Source organism: Phycodurus eques, chromosome 1 (genome assembly GCF_024500275.1).
Source record: "Phycodurus eques isolate BA_2022a chromosome 1, UOR_Pequ_1.1, whole genome shotgun sequence".
In the NCBI taxonomy this organism is placed as follows: domain Eukaryota; kingdom Metazoa; phylum Chordata; class Actinopteri; order Syngnathiformes; family Syngnathidae; genus Phycodurus; species Phycodurus eques.
The window spans coordinates 34,889,390-34,911,559 of NC_084525.1; the positions used below are offsets into that span (position 1 = coordinate 34,889,390).

A 22,170-nucleotide genomic window follows, 5' to 3' on the forward strand; every position below is an offset into this window, starting at 1 on the left:
TTCCTTGCTGAATTACATAAAGATTTTTGAGAATGGCACTGAAGTATAATCATGCTTTTTTAAAAAGTTCTAGCTTGTTGGATATCTCTACAAAACCACTAGAAGCCTGCACTCTGCTGTCCACACAAGCTCCACTTTCCTACAGAAAGTGGAGGTGCATCACTTGGCCAGACCAAACGGGTCAAGGGAGGAAGGTGAAAAAAAAATCCCTGGGAGAGTAGATGGTGCTGGATTGAGGGGAGGGATATGAGGTTCAGGTTTCAGCTCGATAGGGGGTCTGGGGGAAGGACTGGCATTTTGGAATATACGAAGATCCATACAAGACACAGTGGACATAAAACCGCGGTGCTTGCCCTGACACAGTGGGAGCAGAGTGCCAGCTGGGGCCCCGCGTTGGATTCCACTTAGTCTTTGGAGGGTTTGACTGCATGGTGCCTTCGGTCTCTGGGAACACGCATTTAACACAGAACTGACTGAACGCCTCCTCCATCCCTTCACTTCTCACCCGAGCTATTGCATGTCTAATATTTAGACATGTTCAGCTTTGTGGATTCAAGGACTGTTCTGCTACTTGTAGCATCCCAAGTTGTTTTACTGACCGTGGTCAGGTGTCAGGAAGAGGATGACCGTAAGTAGTCAACTTTTCTTTCTTCGTCTCTTAAATTCTTTTGTTTTGCAGATCAAAATGATCAAAATGACCAACATTTCTTCTGGACAAAGATTTACCAGACTATTTAAGTCTGCAGTATTATTCTAAATGCAGTGTTTTTCGGTCAAGTAGGAAGATGCTATTCTGAGTATTCCAGTGTATCTTCTGTAGACTTGATGAGGATGTCAAGGCCTGTCTTTGGGGGATGGCGGACCAGGTGAACAAGTACTCATTTGTACTCACCTGGCACTGACTGTACAGAGAAGGTTTTTTTTCCCAAATTCTTCAGCTCAAGACCCAAATCAGAGAGTTGCCATAGACATACAAATGAACGATAATTTAAAAAAAAGACATAAGACATGATTCAAGAAGTTACTTGGCCATTAAAATGTATACCTACTTGGCGATCGATGAAGTGGATTGCAGGGTTTCACTTTGAGAACCCAGCAAAACACTGACCTCGGCCCTATTTTGGTTCCCAATCCTAAATTTCGCTGCATTGTTTACACTCATTTTTCAGTCTGTCTGGATGCCATTTTCCTCAGCAGGGACACCTGTATGTTTAGTTTTTAGAAGTCACAGCAAGGATGGATAAGTATGTATGCAACTGGAGAGTCAGTCATCACACACGGCAAAATCATTGTTGTCGTGATGTGAAGTGACAGGGTCAAGCCGTGCGTGACCTCAGCCTAAGGAGGCTCAAACGGTGGCAGGAAGCCAATGGCGGTTATTAACTGAGTTGATACACCGTGGGGGCCCAACAGATGAAGGAACCCATTTATTGCAACATCCATTCGGACTTTTAGCTGTGAACTAGATGGCAAGGTTTGTGTTGAGCATCAACGCCTCAAATACTCCTAAAAAGCAAATAGCAGCAGTTAGCAGTTGGTCGGACAAACAAATTGGGCTTTCTTAAGCAGCTGCCGTGTTTGTACTGTCGCATGACGCCACTATGTGGTCCAGATGGAGAATTTTGAGAGACCCCCTGTTTACCTAAGGCAGCAGCTTGTCAATTGGACACAGTGTTCCTGTAAAAGAGTTTCATTCATAGGAGCAGCAGATGCCCAACTCATGAAGTATAGTCAGTAAAAAAAAAAAAAAAAAACAGGGAATGACTTCAGCTTGGATACAACTATTTACATTACAACTCTTAGCTTTTGTAAGTTTGTGATGTAGATTTCAAACTTGTGTGTTTGTGGGTCACAGCAGCACTAGTTCATGGGCACCAGTGAAGCAACAGCCACCCATTCATTCAAATCATTCAATCACACTAATGAATCTCTGCAGGTGATTTATTGTTTTAAAGATGTATACCTTGCAAAGCTTTTAATTGTTACAGGGACTTTATTTCTCCCACCAATCTCCACGCCTTTGTTTTCTGAAGCACACACCTTCCATCTTACCCTGATGCTGCCCCTTCCAGCTCCTCACCCCCTCACATCCTCCTTTTCTCAAACAATTTCTAAACATCAACTGCACATCTAAATTCCTAAACTTTATCCTAACTTTCTTTGGAACTGTCTCATTGCCCGGCCCCCCTCCTCCACCTGCCACACACCCCCTGCTGCTCACCACAGACGAGGCAGGTGGCTGCATCCAGGACAGCCAGCTGTTTCATGATAAGGATGTGTGGAAGCCAGAGCCGTGTCGAATCTGTGTGTGTGACAGCGGAGCGGTTCTGTGTGATGAGATAATCTGCGAGGAGATGAAGGAGTGTGCCAACCCTATCATCCCATCTGGAGAGTGCTGTCCCATGTGCCCCGCCGATGCCAGTGCCCACATTGGTTGTAATTTATTTATTCACGTAGCCATAAATAAATTACTCTTTTCGCTTGGCTCACCCTGGCTAACACTACTGAATGGGGAATGCTGCATGATCCAAATTGGCTGCATGATCACCGCTCACATCATCTTGGAACCACTAGTTTTAACTGTCCTTAAAACATTGAGCTTTATTTTGAGCTACATACTTAAAGTTCAAATTCACTTTGAAACTAGTAATCACAACAGTCCTGTTGCACAATGCATGAATCCTGTAGTGTGAGGTCAACGGTGTCTACATTCATTACAACTGATTTATTGGACATACTTGAAAACCTAAAGAAAACCATGATGCATTTTGTCAAGATTCGAATAGAACGTGACCGAGATTGACGGCCTTTAAGACCCCTTTTTTTAAGACCCTCGGTCTTCAGAAACAGCCTCATATCAAATGCTGCCATCTATAGGCTCATATATAAATGCTCTTTTATTTAAAAGGCGCAAACCTCCACCATAAACTGCTCAATCATCTTAATTCTTCGGATTTCTCTGACTATGCAGATTATTTTTTTAACTGCTTTGATGTTTTGTTTTAAATGACACTCATCATCATCAACACATGCTTCAGCTCCCTCCTTATTACACTAACCAACATGGGGTTTTGGCCTGTGGGTTTGGTCACCACTGCATCATCACATTTGATCATTTCTTCTCCTGAAACTCAACAGTAGACTTCAAAAATCCATAAAAAGTCTTGAAACGCTCTTAAATGTGTCCTTCTTTCTTTTCCATCACCCGTCCATCAACGACATCAGAGACGATCGGCACGAGGGTGAGGCACTGTGAAAATTCTGTTACCATGACAACACATTTTGGTTAAATACGAAGCCTTCTTATTTCTCCACAGCCGGGGTTTAGCTTACTAACATGCTCTTTTATCAACCAGGGTCAGAAAGGTGAACCGGGCGAAATTGCAGATGTAAGTACAGTAAATCCATGTTGAAGCTGCTGTGGTCAAAATGCACCCTATAATTCACAGCGCATGCCTCTGACTTACTGTAACTTTGGTGTGGACCAAGAAGGTATCCACATTCATGCCTCATTCTGCCCTCAATTCTTTGCCCACGTATTTATTTCTTTATCTATTACATGTTTTTCTTCATTCCTGGAGTGTTAAATGATCCCCCCTAATGAGGCCTATGGTCATTATGGGTTTTCTACGTGGGTGCCTTGTTAGACTTTCTTTAAATTGGCAAAATCCTACATTCCTGGGACACAATGAACCACATCAAATCCTCTTAGATCGTCTCAGCGGCTTCACAGGCACACACACACACACACAAAAACACGTACACACACACAGGCATGTCAGGTGACCAAAGTCAGTTCAAGCAGAGGTCAAGCAAAAGTGATGTTTTCAGCCAAACCTGGCCTGTCAAATCAAATTTCCATGATGTTGTTGTTATTAGCTTGAGATTAAGACTGATAATCATTGATGACGCAACTACTCTTTTTTTATTTTTTTTTTATTTTTTTATTTTTTCCATCTGCAGGTAGTAGGACCAAGAGGGCCAGCAGGCCCCATGGTAAATATCATGATCTTATAGGCTCCATTTGGCCACTAAAAGCTGTTTCTTTGTGGCCTGAGCTAGTGTTCGCCACACTTGGAATGCTGCTGGGTTAAAGAACATTTTTGGTCTTGCAGGGCCCCCCAGGTGACCAGGGAGTACGTGGACCAGCTGGTGCAAAGGGTGACAAGGTAGAAGACAAAAAAAAAACGACATACATTAGTATTATTAAATTCCAGTGTTTGTATTAATGGCAATTCATAAACTGCAGGTGGGTGGGGTCCCATTATCATATATAGCTTTATCTTCTCCTCTATACATGACTTAATATCCTTATCAGTTCTTCCAGTGACCTGTCACTCAAAGCCAATGCACTGCCCGTTTTCCCCAAGGGAAATGCTGGACCTCGTGGAAGGGATGGCGAGCCTGGCACCCCTGGAAACCCTGGACCGGCTGGCCCACCTGGACCCCCAGGACTTGGAGGGGTGAGTCTGTAATCCGTGTATCACATATTTTGACAACCCCTCGTTGAATTTCAATCCCAAGAACTGTTGTTGCACAGGAGGCAATAAATTGTGCTCTTTCAAAATGTGCTTTTGTTAAGCTTGGAGCAGGTATTACTTGAAATAAAGCCATCATTGAGTATGTGTTGTACAGTACCTTCATTATGAAATGAACAGAATCCATTACTTTTGGTGTGTGTGTGTGTGTGTGTGTTTAGAACTTTGCAGCCCAGATGGCTACAGGTTTTGACGAGAAGGCCGGAGGTGCTCAGATGGGAGTGATGCAGGGACCAATGGTATGTGCTATCGTATATCATATCGTATCGTATATTCATTTGGTATACAGGAAGTGATCACTTACAACGTCAAGTCGCCATGCTGACTGAAATGTTTGCAATGCTGCCTTCCTGTGGTCAAAGTCTTACTAATACACAGAGTCAAATCGCCGTCTATTTTTTGTATACTAATGTATAATTGCGAACGTCACACATGAATGAACTAAACGCCACATATTTTTGAGACTTACAACTAATTGAATTGTAGAAATATGGTGCTTGGGAAATCATTGCTCCTCATATAGCCATGGTTTTGTACAATTCATTTACCACTTTTTGTTTCTCTCGCAGGGTCCAATGGGTCCCCGTGGCCCCCCCGGACCAAGTGGAGCCCCTGTAAGTGCATTTACCATAGCACAAAATGCAAAGAACAGCAAAAATCATCATAATTGTTTTATCTACAATGAAGCATATACATTTGCTAATAAATGTGTTATTGTTCGCGTAGGGGCCACAAGGTTTCCAGGGTGCCCCTGGAGAGGCTGGAGAGTCCGGTCCAGCTGTAAGTATTATCCCACAAAGGAAGAAGAATACAACTCAGAATTGTCATGAAATCACACAACCGTTGTTATTTCTCCATGTCAAGCATTTCATGTTTAACTGTTTGACTCACTTCATTTTGGCTGAAATGTGCTTGCGTTTTGCATCATTTTCATGACTGCATCTTAAAGTTGGTTTGGTGGATTTTCTCAAGGAGCATTTGCTTTATAATAGGGAGCAATGGGACCCCGTGGACCACTTGGACCTTCTGGAAAACCAGGAAGTGATGTAAGGATATTGAAATGTTCTCTTCAAATATCTTTAAGACAGGGGTCATTTCAGAGACACGACATGACACAGAGCAGAAACATACGTTAAATCAAACATTTTCTTCGGCCATTGCCCATTCCTATTACGCAACCACAATGTTAGAACACAAAATAATGGTAAAATAAGTGCAGTATAGATCTTATTTGCTGACATTCATTTTCTTGTTTCACCTTAGGGTGAGGCTGGCAAACCTGGCAAAGCTGGTGAGCGTGGACCTGCTGGACCTCAGGTTAGAGAATAAGTTTAATTACCTGATGACGTCATGCGAAGAAAAATGTCTTCCCTTCTCTCTCCGTGTGTGTTCATTTCAGGGAGCTCGTGGATTTCCTGGAACACCTGGCCTTCCTGGAATCAAAGGACACAGAGTAAGTACCCATCACTCCCTCACATTCGAAATATATTCTCTCACTTGACATTATAACACAATGTGACACTGCTCACTGAGGCCTAACCACTCTTGTCACTGCCACCTGTAGGGTCACCCCGGTCTGGACGGAGCTAAGGGAGAGACCGGTGCTGCGGGAGCAAAGGTGAGAGCAGTCCTTGCAAAACAATATTCCTTTTTCAGGCCCTGCATCCTATTGTTTGTTAATCTTCTGCCCGCTTGTCTCTTTTTGCCAGGGTGAGGCTGGTACATCTGGAGAGAATGGCGCCCCTGGACCTATGGTGAGTGCTTGCAATGGTGATGCCCATCATTCATTGCTTTACTGTTGTTTTATTTTGTAGTTAGCGTACAGCGATGTAGTGCGGCTGCAGCTTCCAACATGATTGTCTGTCATTACAGGGCCCACGAGGTCTGCCTGGTGAGAGGGGACGGACCGGTGCTGCTGGAGCTGCAGTGAGTTTTCATCTCTGCTTCACGTTTTTCAAGTTTTGTCCTTTCTCTTCACTGACTTTCCTGTCCCAACTCCATAGGGTGCCCGTGGAAATGATGGCTTGCCCGGTCCTGCTGGTCCACCTGTAAGTCATATTCTTGTTATTGTTTCATTGGCTTGAACTCATTTACCATTGAAAATACTTCAAATACAAATTATACAGCGCTAACCTGAAGTTTGTCCTTCTGTCTGCAGGGGCCTGTTGGTCCTGCTGGGGCTCCCGGCTTCCCAGGATCTCCAGGAGCAAAAGTATGTACAGACCTCCACTAGACTTTATGTTTAAAACAAAAAACACAGCTTGGTAATGTCTCATTGTGGAGCTGCAAATGTTATTATTGTGTCCTGCCAGGGTGAAGCTGGTCCGACTGGAGCCCGTGGAGCTGAAGGCCAACAGGGTCCCCGTGGAGAGGCTGGTACACCAGGATCTCCCGGACCTGCCGGAGCGTCGGTTCGTCGTTATTGTCAACTGCAGCAGTAACTCCGACTGTCCTCGAGATCTTATTGTAATATTTGTCCTTTCTCCCTGTGGAACAGGGTAACCCCGGAACTGATGGCATTCCTGGAGCCAAAGGATCTGCTGTAAGTCCACTCTCCTCATTTTCATGACATTATGTACAGGCGCATGCACAGACATTTTGGGGCGGCAGGTGTGCAAGCACAAAGAGGGCTCCAAATCTCCAAAATTATTCATAGAATTAACAAAAAACAAACAAACAAAATTATTATATGGATTATGGATTTCTTTCTGTTGAAACAGTCAATAATACGACTATTAACTGGAGATATGAAGGGAAGCTACAGTACATATAAAACATCTACATACCCCTGTTCAAATGCCAGGTTTTTGTGATTTTGTTTGTTTTTGTGACAAAACTGAGACCAAGAGAAATCATTTTAAAACTTTATTTTCCCACTATTAGTTAACCTAAAACCTGCACAACTCAATTGAAAACAAAACGCAATATTTTAAAATGCACAACTGAGATATTGTGGTTGTACAAGTGCACATGCTCTCATGTAAGAAATAGGGACGTGGCTATGTTTAGAATTAAGCAATCACATTCTCCAAACCTCAAATAAATCCCAGATGCTCTAGTAGACTTTTTTCTGACATTTCTGTAGTCACATCCTACAACACGAGAGGTTCCGCAGCATCAGAGGGGTCTCATTGTGCAAAGGTAGTAGTCGGAGGAAAGGCACAAAAAAATTCCAAACCATAGACTCAAATAAATGTCCGTCAGATATTTAAACATTTAAGGTGGAATTGATGACACAGAGGATAGTTTGTATTCAACCTTTTATGAAGATTGTTGAGTGAAGAAGAAAAAAAGGGCTGCAGCAAAAAGGGCACCTTTTTCCATCCAGGTTGAAAGGGCAGGTACTTGAGCACCGCTTGGGGTCCATGTGTGCACACGACTGAATGTGTAGCATGCAATGTTTGTCTCGATTCTGACTTTTGTTGTGTCCTTTCTTACTTTCAAGGGTGGTCCTGGTATTGCTGGTGCCCCTGGCTTCCCTGGCCCCCGTGGGCCACCTGGACCACAAGGTGCAACGGGCCCCCTGGGACCCAAAGGACAGTCTGTGAGTCCCTTGAGACTGATCTGTAAAGCTATGAAAGTTGTGGACAAATACTCATCCTTTTCATTTTCATGTCTGGTTTAGGGTGACCCTGGTCTTCCTGGATTCAAAGGTGAAGCTGGACCCAAGGGAGAGCTTGTAAGTGGTTTTGGATTTGCATTTTACTAGACATTGAAACACCATTCAGTGTTAAATTATAGTGATGCTCTACTGCTATAACCTGTTGTTTCCAGGGCCCCGCCGGTCCCCAAGGTGCACCCGGCCCATCTGGTGAGGAAGGAAAGAGAGGTGCTAGAGGAGAGCCCGGAGCTGCTGGACCACTTGGACCTCCCGGAGAGAGAGTAAGGGATTCCCTCTATTTAGCAACATGGCTTAAAAAAAGGAACATATTAAATCAGATGTGGTTATGTGATGTTAATTCTGATGATGCTTTTTGCTAATCCTCACAGGGAGCTCCTGGCAACCGTGGTTTCCCAGGTCAGGATGGTCTTGCTGGTGCTAAGGTTGGTCCTTCACTAAACTGCATTGCTTTAAAAATACAAACTTCTTTTAGCTAAGTATACTTCATCTCGGAAAACAATGGCTGGAATGAGGAAGGTTGCAATCGACTGTAAGTGACTTTTGACTCTTGATGTTCTTCAGGGTGCCCCAGGTGACCGTGGTGTTCCTGGTGCTGCGGGGCCTAAAGGTGGAACAGGGGACCCAGGACGCACAGGAGAGTCTGGTCTTCCTGGAGCAAGGGTGAGTGCTGCCTCACATCATCAGTTCAAATGAGTGGGGCAGGAGTACCCATTTTTCTTACCTCTTTTATGCTCTTAATAAATGCTTTGTCTTTCACAGGGTCTTACTGGCCGTCCTGGAGATACTGGTCCTCAGGGCAAAGTTGGACCTTCTGTGAGTACTGTTTCAAGCCCCAATTTTTCTCCCTTGCTTTTTTTTTTTTTGTGTGATCCCTTTGGAATTATAATACAGCGTTACTAATGATAAAATGTTTTTGGGACTATCACACCCTCACGAAATCTACAAAAGCTAAGCAGTTAAAAGGCAACTGTTGCAGTAAAGGCCTTGTCGCAGAATTTTAAAGCAACAATATAGACAAATTTGACAATAGTCTCTGCTATTGCCGTGATGTCTCCAAATCATTTACTTTGTCTGTAATATTGAGCAGTAGTAGCTCATCTGTAAGGAGTTAGGCTTTGGAGTGTCATGGTTAAAGTCCTGCTCTGGACAAAATGTAATAATGGCAACAAGTTGTTGGAGAGATGCTAGCCTGCGTCCTGGCAAGTGTCGAGATGCTCTTGAGCAAGGCACCATGTGGCTCACCCCCTAGCACAAAAGGTGCAGCACTGTTTGCACACTCCTTCTGCTCTGACATCTCTCCTTGCGTGTGTGTGATTTGGTTCCATTTGTGTGGTGTTGAACACACACGCGTATATATACAGTATATACATACAGTATACTGTATATACATACACCAGAGTGATGCCGTTGAGGAATTACAATCAGTATAATACCTGCAAATAAATAATTAAATGAATACAAAATTAATAAATCATGGTGGACCAGCCAGGACTGTCCTGCTGCTATAGTTCGCTAAATATCATTGGTCTATTAATATCGTTGCTGAAGTCATATTTGAACATTTTTGGAAAACAAGAAAAAAAAAAAAAATTTTGGGTGTGTTTATTTCGAACATGTATAAAAATAAAGGTTGGCAAAAGTGAACTTTTGAAAAAGATAAAAACAAACAAATATACGAACAAAAACCAAGCAACAAAAGAGGAAGTAACACAGTATTCAACCCAATTATTGGTAATAAATTACCCACATACACGTTTGACAAAGTGTAGGAAGAAGTCTAAACTTATCTGTTCCTACCGCTTCTATCGCCATTCCATTATCAATATATCAACCATATTTCAGAATTTTCATATAATACTTCCATAACATAAGATATATATTATATGGAATGTACAATATTCTACCTGCAATACACTTTCTTATCCACTAACCATATTTATACATATTTAATTATGCATAATATATTATTAGACTACAGTACATAGTATACTATTAGATGCGACTATAAGATAGTTAATCTAATGATTATTGATATAATTAATTTTTTTTTATAAAATACCTTATACAATGGGTTTTTCCATAACAATAACCTATTCATGTAACAATTATGATTACCACTGCTAGAACATTCTACAGGTGGCACCGTGAGTGACTGGTTAGCATGTCTGCCTCACAGTACTGAGGACTAGGGTTCAAATCCCGCCCCCGCCTGTGTGGAGTTTGCATGTTCTCCCCGTGCCTGCGTGGGTTTTCTCCGGGCACTCCGGTTTCCTCCCACATCCCAAAAACATGCATGAATTGGAGACTCTAAATTGCCCGTAGGTGTGAATGTGTGCGCGAATGGTTGTTTGTTTGTATGCGCCCTGCAATTGGCTGGCAACCAGTTCAGGGTGTACCCCGCCTCCTGCCCGAAGATAGCTGGGATAGGCTCAAGCACTCCCGCGGCCCTTGTGAGGAGGAGCGGCTCAGAAAATGGATGGATGGAGGGATGGATGTTTCTCAAATATTGTTGCACATTATTACAAATTAAATGACTAAATGTTCAATAAGTCTTTCTCAAACGACCCATAGGGGTCATGCCTCATTTAAACTCCGCAATACATACAGGATAGTGTCTCTGCTACTTTATTACAATTTTGCCCACGACCCTTGTGAGGATAAGCGGAACGGTAGATGAATGAATGAATAACATTCTACAAACAAGAAGAGGTCAGTTGACTTGGTTAAATTTAACAGAGTACCGTGACCTGGATGACTGAGAATCTACACAGACTTAAAGAAAAGACACAATTTTTGGCAATCACATCGGTATTTTATTGATATTGTGGCAATGTTAAAAATGACTTGGACAATTGTGCTATTAGGCTAATGATATTGAATATTCAATAAATGTTGGCAAGTAAATGAGATAACATGGTAATACTATACAACTTCTTTCTTTACATCTGCCAAATTTGTCTTTCAGTGTTGATTTGTGTATTTGATCATGACAGGGTGCCGCTGGTGAGGACGGTCGCCCCGGACCCCCTGGCCCACAGGGAGCCCGTGGACAGCCAGGAGTGATGGGATTCCCTGGACCAAAAGGAGCCAATGTAAGTTTGTCAGGCTGGAGATAGAAATATTGTAACTAGTTTCATGTTGCATCATTACGAAATCATTAACAGTGTTTCTATAGCTGACTGTTTTGTGTTCAACAGGGTGAGCCTGGAAAACCTGGAGAGAAAGGTCTTCTGGGTCGCACTGGTCTGAGAGTGAGTGTTCTTTCTCCATTGATAATCTATACCTCGCCTTTACGCCCATGACTGGGTTTATTAATTTATATTATCAAAACGCTAAGTGAAGTGTTGCTATCTGAACAGGGCCTGCCTGGAAAAGATGGCGAGACTGGATCTGCTGGACCACCAGGCCCCGCTGTAAGTGCTTCCTTCTCCACTACTACACCAGATTGCACACTAGTATTGACTTACTTGAATTATTATTATTATTGTTATTTTACTTCTATTTCAGGGACCTGCTGGAGAGAGAGGAGAACAAGGTCAGCCTGGACCTTCTGGCTTCCAGGTAATTTCCTTCATCAAAGCCCACAATCACATTGAGGACCCACACAATATAAAAATACAAAATATTAAGTGTGATTCTTATTCTACAGATGTAAGGTTGCCCTATTAGAGAAATACACTTGTAGATCTAGATACAATACCTCAAAATGTTACCCTAGAAACCAAGTACAGGGGTAGACAAGATAAGAACTAGTCGATCAGGACCAGGACTGGTGCAAAACCTTAGTTTATGAGAATTCTCCAGTGAATTCATATGTTTTCAAACTAGTAAAGATGCATAAACACAAATATTCCCAACTTTGTTTTTGTCAAACAGGGTCTGCCTGGACCAACTGGTTCCCCTGGAGAGGCTGGAAAACCCGGAGACCAGGTGAAAGCTTTTTCAGTCTGGCATCTCCATCCTTACTCTTTGGATGAAATGGAATTATGCCAGAGTGTGATTGTGTTGTCAAAGTTAGCAGCTACAGTATTGAATTTGCCTAAAGTTGAACAGAACGTTCAGAATTATTCTCACTGTGCTTTCTTTCTGTCGTGCATTTATGGATTGAGTTGGGTTTTTTAAACACCACCAGTCATAGTTGTTCATGCTAATGCTAATGAAGTCATACAGAAGAGTTACACAGCATTCCATTTTAAAATGATTCCTCAAACTGGAATGAACCTGTTTTCTGTTTCTCTCTGCAGGGTGTTCCAGGAGAGGGTGGAGCTCCTGGTACTGTTGGACCCAGAGTGAGTTTTTATTTTCCTTTTCTGTGATGTAAAGGAGAACGTATATGGAGAAACGTTTCATGTTAATGTAGTGCTGCATAAAGATTTCTTATATAGATTACACCATTATTAAGGTCATGAAGAAGGTACATAACATACAACCTCTACCTCTTCATCTTGCATTAATCCCATGGTACTGTGTTGCTCCTGTTAATTCAGTGTACCCGTTTCCTAACAGGGTGAACGTGGTTTCCCTGGCGAGAGGGGTGGTGCTGGTCCTCAGGGTCTTCAGGGACCTCGTGGACTTCCCGGAACACCTGGAAGTGATGGACCCAAGGTCAGTGAGAAGCTAAATCATTTTGTTTTCTTTTCCAACCCAGTTAGTGTCCTCTGTACCACCCACAGTTCATTATCAAACTCCTCACCTTGCGCTTTTGACAAACTATGAAAACCGCCTCACGCCCGCCAATCTCCTCAATTTTAATGCACGACACCCCACCACACATGTTCACGGTACAGGGATAATGCTTCCCAGTCAGAGACCTGGTAACCATAATAATAGGGTGGGTGGTGGGTATTCACATTTCTCCTGATTTGACTCCTGGGGCGGTCCTGCCCTGCCCTTTTCTGTCTTCTCTCATCCTCTCCTATTGGTTAGTTGTTGCATGTACTCACTGGGTGTGTCCCCCCCCCCCCCCCTCCCCCCTCTGTCCACAAATATGAAAACAATTTGACTGTGTCACGTTACTTGCAGTCAAATATCTAGACTCTCTAACTATTGTTCTTCTGTGGTTAGCACCCCTATTCCCCTTATCCGTTCTGTTCTTCTGTTTGTCCCCTAAAACCCTTTTCTGTCCAGCTACATTTTCATTATACATCAGAATAATTCAAAAATAAGCAGAGGGAGTATTTCAAACTCCCCTGTTGCACAGCAAAACTGTTCCAGCACAAAAGGCATACAGATCCACCATTCTGCTTAGCCATGCAGCTGAACAGCACAGGTTAAAACAAATATGAAAACTAACAAGATTTGCTGGCATAGGGCCAAAACCTCCAATGTCCAAAATAACTCAATTGAATTTTTTTTCCAGAAATCAATACTATTGGTCAGTCCCCACACGGGCCTGTTATTAATTAATTCATTCATTTCCCATACCGCTTATCTTCACTAGGGTCGCGGGGTTGATGGAGTCTATCCCAGCTGAAGCTGGGTGAGAGGCAGGGTACACCCTGAATTGGTCGCCAGCCAATCGCAGGGCACATACAAACAAACAACCATTCGCAGTCACATTCACACCTACGGGTGATTTAGAGTTTCCAATTAAAATACCACGCATGTTTTTGGGATGTGGGAGGAAACCGAAGTACCCGGAGAAAACCCACGCAGGCGCGGGTAGAACGTGCAAACTCCACACAGGCGAGGTCGGATTTGAACCCGGGTCCTCAGAACTATGAGGCAGATGTGCTAATCAGTTGTCCATCGTGCCTGGAGGGCCAGTTATTCTTTTTTTTACAAATTATTGACCAATTTTAAGTGTTGAAAAGGGCTTGTTCTCTTTGACGATCCTATGTTAATAACTACACAAATTTTTACATTATTTTACAATAGCCATTGCACAACTGGACTAACAAGTGACATAATTCTCATTTAGGGAGCCATTGGACCTGCTGGAGCTGCTGGATCTCAGGGACCCCCTGGGCTGCAGGGTATGCCCGGAGAGAGAGGAGCCGGTGGCATCCCAGGAGCCAAAGGAGACAGAGTGCGTGGCAGATTACTTCTTGCTCAAAAAGACTTATATTTTTACCTTGTCATTAATATCTCTCATTAACGTTTTTTGTCTTTGTCCAACAGGGTGATAATGGGGCTAAGGGACCTGAAGGAGCTTCTGGAAAGGATGGTTCTAGAGTGAGTCCACAATGAAGTTGTGCTTATTAATTATTTTTTCATCCCTGCTGGCAACCATTAAGCAACATCTATAACACTGCTGTGATCCTCCTCAGGGTTTGACTGGTCCCATTGGTCCTCCTGGCCCTGCTGGACCCAACGGTGCCAAGGTAAGAATAAGAGTGGCGCTTCTGGATTGCTAAAGCATTGTCCATTTAAATTTAACACTTGTGTATATTGTATCATCCATGTTGTATGTTATTTATTATGATTGGCTTGAATTTTTTTGTTGTTGTTTTTTTTCTATCAAGGGTGAAACTGGACCGGCGGGACCTTCCGGTGCTCCTGGCGTCCGTGGTGCTCCTGTAAGTATACCACAGGCACATTAGGAGATGCTTGTACGAAGTATTTTTGCAATATTCCAATTAGGGTAGCAAAGGTTAAAAATATTTTGAGAAACTTTCCATGGGAGGCATGCAAACTTATGTTTAGTTTTAAAATTACATTTGTGACATTTATTAATTTGTGAACAAAATGTTCCCCCATCGATTAACAAAAAATATTCCTATTCAGTGAAATACTATTCCCTCCGTTGGGGTTGTGGCCTAAATAGTTTTGCAATATGTAGCATACGATGTCCATGGGACTGAGGGTAACAGACTTAAATAAAATTTGCATGAAATATTCTTGTTTTAACCAAGATATTGCAACATATTTGTTCAATAACATTTATGTTCACTGTCAGTTTTAGTTCATTCCCGTCAATTGTCAATACTCTTATCGTTACATTTGTAACGATAAGAGTTAATCGTCATCATGATAGTATATTCGTATTGATCAGAGAGGTATATATTGTGCCGTCCTGGTGCCTGTTGGATACAATAAAGCATGCCCTGATTGAGACTCTTCTAATTTACTGCAGGGTGACCGTGGTGAGGGGGGTCCTCCTGGGCCTGCTGGCTTTGCTGGACCTCCTGTAAGTACATTTGATCGAATGGAACGTTAGTCCAAAGTCCTCTTTACCAAATATGCCAATGTTGCTGCGTTGTGACACATCCAGGGTGCAGATGGTCAGCCTGGAGTCAAGGGAGAGCTTGGTGAGAGCGGACAGAAGGGAGAGGCTGGCACTTCTGGACCTCAAGGACCATCAGGAGCACCCGGACCTGTGGTGGGTACTCAGCCTACACCCCAAGTTGAAGCCAATTCCACCAAAGGTATATTTACTAAATGCATGGGGTATAAGTATTTATGTTTGGTGTTTCTCTTTATCAGGGCCCAACTGGTGTTTCTGGACCTAAAGGAGCACGTGGTGCTCAGGGAGCTCCTGTAAGTAACCTAAATTAAACTTCACAGGAGCAGGATTACATTTTTCTTTCAAATTCCGTTTATGATCAATGCAAGCTGTATAGAGCTGTAACACAAGTAATTTAGTGACTGGTCTCGCCACTGTTAAAACTATCTTGATTGATTTGTGTATTTGATATTGACTATCTTGATTACAATTTAATCATTTATTAGTAGGTTGCCCGCTGCCCATATTCATCTGTTTCACTCTTTATATTTAGATGATTTTGAGTTTTTGACCCACAAATGTAAAGATCAGACAAAACAGTCATTTAGATCCTCAACTTTGTAAGTTATGTCAGTCATCAGTCAATCAAGATAGAAATGTACAGCTCTTTTGATTTAGAGGTGATCTTAAAGTACTAAATTGCATAGAAGCAGGCAGCCCACCACTGGCTCAGCTCCACACATCATTCATTCATTCATTCATTCATTAAATCATTTACAAAAGGTTATGGCTGATGTATAAAGGTCTGGTGATGTTGAACACAGTCTGTTGTTGACAGGGTGCCACTGGTTTCCCTGGTGCTGCTGGTCGAGTTGGGTCTCCTGGCCCTAATGTAAGTACATTCATTTCAAAATAAAACTCAAAAGATTTCTTGTAGACTGCTATCAGCCAATGGTGTTTTCTCGGTCACAGGGTAACCCTGGCTCTGTTGGACCTGCTGGTTCTGCTGGCAAAGACGGACCAAAGGGTGCTCGTGGTGATGCAGGACCCCCAGGAAGACAGGGAGATGCTGGTCTTCGAGGACCCGGTGGTGCACAAGGAGAAAAGGGAGAACCCGGAGAAGATGGACCGCCTGTGGGTCACCCTTTCAGATTGATTGTTTGTAATTCCCAGGAGGAGATCTGTGCTGGAATCATATCTTGTCTGTCTACGTAGGGTGCTGATGGACCTTCAGGGCCTCAGGGTTTGGCTGGATCTCGTGGTATTGTTGGTTTGCCCGGACAGCGTGGAGAGAGAGGCTTCCCTGGTCTTCCTGGACCTTCTGTGAGTGCTTGCTTTATCATCCATTGAAAATTAATTGAAATATATGATGAGATATTTCAATAGTAAACTACTTTACTTTTGTAACCATTGCAAATAAATATTTTATATAATTATATTAAAATAACTATATTATAATTACTAATGTCAGGCCCTTGGATTTCCATCTTAGATGCAGTATAATTCATTTTCTGAATATTCTCATGTCTTAAAAGAGAAACCATGATTCCGGGACACTGAGGGAGCAACTCAGGAAAAGATTAATTATAAACTATATATCCACTTCATGTTAAGGGTGAACCTGGTAAACAAGGATCTCCTGGCTCTGGTGGTGACCGTGGACCTCCTGGACCTGTAGGACCCCCTGGACTTACTGGACCTGCTGGAGAAACTGGAAGAGAGGTGAAGATATGATACATAGGCAGACAGACATATCAACCACATAAACTAAGACCACAGTAATAACAAATTGAACAGTTTAATACAGTTTATTCAGTAGATATGTCTGTGTTTCAGGGTACTCCTGGATCAGATGGACCACCTGGTAGAGATGGATCTGTTGGAATCAAGGTGAGAGAAAATAGTCCAGGTTCTCCCAATCTGAGGGAAAAAAATCCAACGGAATAAAAAACAAACTTGATGGCAACTACTAAGTCAGTGAGTTTGTCTTCCTGCAGGGAGAGCGAGGTAACACTGGACCTGCTGGTGCCCCAGGAGCTCCGGGTGCCCCTGGTGCCCCTGGCCCCGTCGGACCTCTTGGCAAGCAGGGAGACAGAGGAGAGTCTGTGAGTAACACACAAAAAAAATAACAGACCTTTCAAAAGCTAGTGGGGGGACACCAATTGGACATAAGCAATGGAGGAATGCACTGAGTTGAATATGAACATGAGAAAACATCTCTCTTCAGGGTGCACAAGGACCTGCAGGACCTCCTGGACTCGCAGGTGCACGAGGAATGGCTGTGAGTATCAAAATTTCAAATCAACTTCAGTTTGAAGTTAATCGTTTTAGTTGAGTGCTACCTGAAGTGATGAATTTTGAGACACCACTCCTGTACTCCAGGGACCCCAAGGACCACGTGGAGATAAGGGAGAGAGTGGTGAGGCTGGCGAGAGAGGACAGAAGGGTCACCGTGGATTCACTGGTCTGCAGGGTCTTCCTGGACCTCCCGTAAGGAACACATAGCATCTTTAATATGCCTTCTCTTTGTTGCCTAAACTGTTATTTGTTCAAACAGGGTTCCGCTGGAGATGCTGGCGCTTCTGGACCTGCAGGACCAAGCGGAGCTAAGGTGTGAATAGAGAGAGGAAAGAAACGAGTCACATTTTCCATCATGTAGTTAGTATCAGCCACAATATTTGATGGTAATGGGGGTCACGGGTCGGTCTCTGTCCAATTCTCCAATCACGACAAAGATGGGGACACCAAAGTGCGAGGCCCTTAATTACCCACTAGTGAGATAAGATGGGCAGTGGAGGCATTTTGTAATTACTCTTTGGAAGGAAAAGAGGCTGACAGACAGGCGGAGCCACTCCTGCTGAAATCAGAATAAGATGTAATATGTCTTGTAGATTAGATAAGTAGAGAGGTTATGATAAGAGAAATGAAGGAAAATGTCACCACATAAATTATCTTCATGCATAATAAGGGGTCTGGAGGTGAATGGAGTAATAGAGAGAAACCGAAAGTACATTTTGAAGACTTCATCAGACCATTGGGTGGCACTGAAGCAAGGAACGTTTTACACTTAATATGCAAAGTTTAGGAATCATTTATATATACATCATAGCCACCCCTTTTGTGTTTGACTTATCACTCACTGTTTCTTTAGGGCCCACACGGACCATCCGGTCCCGCTGGCAAAGATGGATCTAACGGACAACCTGGCCCCATCGGACCACCTGGACCTCGTGGACGCTCTGGAGAAAGTGGTCCACCTGTATGTAACACAGAAATTAATTTCATTGCAGCTTATTTATTTTCGTATAGTACTCCCCTTCTTGACCATTTGCTGTTTTTGGCATTCTTTAGGGTCCTCCTGGAAACGCTGGACCCCCTGGTCCTCCTGGGCCCCCAGGCCCTGGCATTGACATGTCTGCCTTTGCTGGCTTGGGCCAGACTGAGAAGTCTCCTGATCCACTGAGGTACATGAGAGCTGATGAGGCCTCTAGCTCCCTGAGACAGCACGATGTTGAGGTTGATTCCACACTCAAGTCGCTCAACAACCAGATAGAGAACCTGCGTAGCCCTGACGGCTCCCAGAAGAACCCTGCTCGCTCCTGTAGAGACCTTAAACTGTGCCACCCTGAGTGGCAGAGTGGTATGTATATTTGATAGTTAGTTGATAATTAAGGAAGATTAACACTGAACCAGGTACAAATACCTGCCCATATGATGATAAAGAAATTTAAGGACCAACATCTTCTCAGACATGTGCACCTGGAGTAACAGCGGCACTCATGTATTCAACTGCCCACATTTTCTCATCTCTCAAGGTGACTACTGGGTTGACCCCAACATCGGAAGCATAGCTGATGCCATCAAGGTCTTCTGCAACATGGAGACCGGCGAGACCTGCGTCTACCCAAGTATCCCCAATGTACCAAAGAAGTCTTGGTGGACCAGCAAGAGCAAGGATCGTAAGCACATCTGGTTTGGAGAGACGATGAATGGAGGATTCCACGTGAGTGTACTTCAACAAACTACCTTATTAGGTGATGATCATAAAAGCACTTTCTGAAAGTGGCTAATCATCTCCCCGTCTTGTTTGGTTATAGTTTAGCTACGCTCAGGATGGCCCTGCTGCCAACGCTGCCAGCGTTCAATTGACCTTCTTGAGACTCCTTTCCAATGAGGCATCCCAGAATCTCACGTACCACTGCAAGAATAGCATTGCCTACATGGATCAGGCCACAGGCAACCTGAAGAAGGCTTTGCTGCTGCAGGGCTCCAACGATGTAGAGATCCGTGCGGAGGGCAACAGTCGCTTCACATACAGCGTGTTGGAGGATGGCTGCAAGGTGAGGGCAGATGCCAGAAAACAATATTTCATAAAGGATAGGTGAGATTAAAGCTGACATGTTTCTGTATTTTCCGCCAACAGAAACACGCAGGCCGGTGGGGAAAAACTGTCTTCGAGTACAAAACACAGAAAACCTCCCGTCTGCCCATTGTGGACATTGCTCCTATGGATATCGGAGGAGCAGATCAGGAGTTTGGTGTGGATGTAGGCCCAGTCTGCTTCTTGTAAAGTGGAATATCACAGTGACCCCCCAGAATAACAGGAACGAAATAAACTCAACCATGAAACACTACACACGATTCCACAATAAAGACGACTGGAAATGCTAAAAGAAAATTGATCTCACAATGAAGTGCTCTCCAAGTTGGATGCTAGCACTGAAGGGCATCGGCAATAAGTGTACATCTCTGTCAACCCGCTTCCTGAGATCCAGTCATGTTTCCCATGGCCCACTGTTGACAGGAATGAGTCCGGAGGAAGAGGGAGTGAACAAAAGTTGTAGAGAACTGAAACATGACTTGATGTCACTTATTTATTGTCTCATCTGAATGGGAAGAGATGAGGTAGGACTGGAGGGGTTCACTTTGTAAGTACGACAAGACCCTATCCACTACAGAACAGCCGCGTAACCTCTGTCACAGTCCTACTCCACCTCCCTCCCTGTTCCCTCCTGTCACACTAATATGGCATTTTGAATCCGTGTAGACCAATAAAATATTCTCAAAATCCAGGTACTCCAGGCCTGTCCATCGTGAGCAGGAGCAAAACCTTTACTGTATATTATAAAGCCTTTGTTCTATGTTGTAAAGGTCTGTGTTTATAAGCAACCAGATGGTTTTATGTGTATTTCCACATTATGTGTGTACATGTGTTTATATGCACACCAACACTTTTTGAAAAGTGAGGTTACATTTGGGGTGAAGGTTCCAAAGTCCTGTACCCCTTCACTGCACATCAGAGAAGGGAGACATGCTCGGCTCATCCAAAATTTGCTTTGTGAAAAAAATCCTAAGCAATTTTGCCATTTCTTGTAGACATCCAGATGGTTTGAAGCTACCTCACGCTGAAAAACAAAGTGAAAACGTAGCGATGACCACAAACATATCTACTATCAGGCAAATCCCAATGGCTGTCTTTGCTTTGGGTGGCTCTCTCTTCTGGAGGTGCTATGAGTTCTGTAATAGTCAGTACCAAAAGACCTCCTACCCCATCCCTAATTCCCACTACCAGCCTCATACCACACACTCACACTCCACCCTGAAAAAGGGGTGCCGTCGGGTAAGACAGGTGGAGACCGGGGCTACTTCAAGACCTCTGCTGAAGTCCACACACCAAAGCTGAACCAAGTCACTAAATAACCAGGGTGTGTACATTTTTTAAATTAATTTTATTATGATCCATCTTGTTTTTGTTTTGTTACACTTCTTATTGATGTAAATTGGAAATAAAAGGAAAACAGAATTAAGAAGTTGATTTTTTCTTTTGACTTTTCAATAAAAGTATCACAGTCGTGGGAAAGCTTTCTTCCTTCCTTTTTACCAAATCATTTGGCCCGCGTGGTTTAAGTTTTGGTGCCATACTTTTGTTAGCTAAGGCTAGCTATATACTGAAAAATTTAGAATGTGACACAAATCTGAACAAAAGTACTGTACTGGTACTTCACTTTCTGGGTGTGGCTGACCATCATTGGATCTGTATTTGTGTGTGTGTGTGTGTGTGTATATATATATATATATATGTATATATATATATATGTATATATATATATATATGTATATATATATATATATATATATATATATGTATATATATATATATATGTATATATATATATATATATATATATATATATGTATATATATATATATATATATATATATATATGTATATATATATATATATATATATATGTATGTATATATATATATATGTATAAAAGTAATTAAGTAAAAACACGGTTCTCAAGCTCATTGCGCTGCTGTGTACTGTGGTCTCCTGACTTTCCTGAGTAATAAATGCCAACTTGAGACTTCTCTGTTCCTTGCTTTATCAAGAGGTAACGTGGTATGAGCAACCTCAACATGCTAAATGCCATTAATGTGCATGTTCTAGGAAATATTTTGATGGATATAACACGAGAAGTGAAGAATATAAAGTGTGTGATATTTTGGGGTGCTTAAAATACCTAGGAAAAAAAGTTCAAATATTAACATCATCATTGTATAAATTCAAATATTGAAAAACTTGAAACATTGAAAGGAAACAGAGAGGTTCACTGTTTAGTGGAAACTCTCAGTTAATGTTTGAAGTTAGAGATTAAATTCTCCATGATCCAGAATCGAATGAAAACACAGAATGTAGAGAGGAGGCGTTATTGGGAACTTGGCCAAAAAACTGAGGCTAATGAGAGCGTGACACACCGTTAACACTGCCCTTTATTTTATCCCACATTATGATAACAGAACCCCTCCTTGAGCCGTCACCTTATTGTGGTGGAGGGGTT

At 42.8% G+C, this 22,170-nt stretch overlaps 1 protein-coding gene across 2 annotated transcripts; it reads left to right on the forward strand.

Moving 5' to 3' along the window:
- Window positions 1–277: 277 nt before the first annotated feature.
- col2a1a (collagen, type II, alpha 1a) lies at window positions 278–21,185 on the forward strand. Of its 2 annotated transcripts, XM_061689707.1 has the most exons (54): window positions 278–628; window positions 2,227–2,433; window positions 3,226–3,242; window positions 3,357–3,389; window positions 3,964–3,996; window positions 4,116–4,169; window positions 4,371–4,463; window positions 4,700–4,777; window positions 5,108–5,152; window positions 5,265–5,318; window positions 5,531–5,584; window positions 5,802–5,855; window positions 5,938–5,991; window positions 6,103–6,156; window positions 6,248–6,292; window positions 6,411–6,464; window positions 6,542–6,586; window positions 6,697–6,750; window positions 6,851–6,949; window positions 7,036–7,080; window positions 7,984–8,082; window positions 8,164–8,217; window positions 8,313–8,420; window positions 8,529–8,582; window positions 8,722–8,820; window positions 8,920–8,973; window positions 11,154–11,252; window positions 11,358–11,411; window positions 11,520–11,573; window positions 11,668–11,721; window positions 12,037–12,090; window positions 12,405–12,449; window positions 12,667–12,765; window positions 14,081–14,188; window positions 14,281–14,334; window positions 14,430–14,483; window positions 14,625–14,678; window positions 15,236–15,289; window positions 15,374–15,481; window positions 15,586–15,639; window positions 16,164–16,217; window positions 16,298–16,459; window positions 16,541–16,648; window positions 16,940–17,047; window positions 17,162–17,215; window positions 17,323–17,430; window positions 17,553–17,606; window positions 17,708–17,815; window positions 17,883–17,936; window positions 18,477–18,584; window positions 18,677–18,965; window positions 19,141–19,328; window positions 19,423–19,665; window positions 19,749–21,185. In XM_061689707.1, exons 1-54 carry the CDS (start codon window positions 535–537, stop codon window positions 19,893–19,895), a joined length of 4,464 nt encoding a protein of 1,487 aa, XP_061545691.1. In that variant the 5' UTR covers window positions 278–534; the 3' UTR covers window positions 19,896–21,185. The 2 variants fall into 2 exon arrangements, with proteins under 2 accessions (XP_061545691.1, XP_061545699.1); XM_061689715.1 differs by lacking the exon at window positions 2,227–2,433.
- Window positions 21,186–22,170: the final 985 nt, after the last annotated feature.

Bases quoted from the DNA above. Each gene is read 5' to 3' on its own strand.
- col2a1a (XM_061689707.1), top strand. From the start codon at position 535: ATGTTCAGCTTTGTGGATTCAAGGACTGTTCTGCTACTTGTAGCATCC. The intron at 6,950-7,035 runs GTTCGTCGTTAT...CCTGTGGAACAG, and splicing joins CCGGACCTGCCGGAGCGTCG to GGTAACCCCGGAACTGATGG. The intron at 14,189-14,280 runs GTGCGTGGCAGA...TTTGTCCAACAG, and splicing joins CAGGAGCCAAAGGAGACAGA to GGTGATAATGGGGCTAAGGG.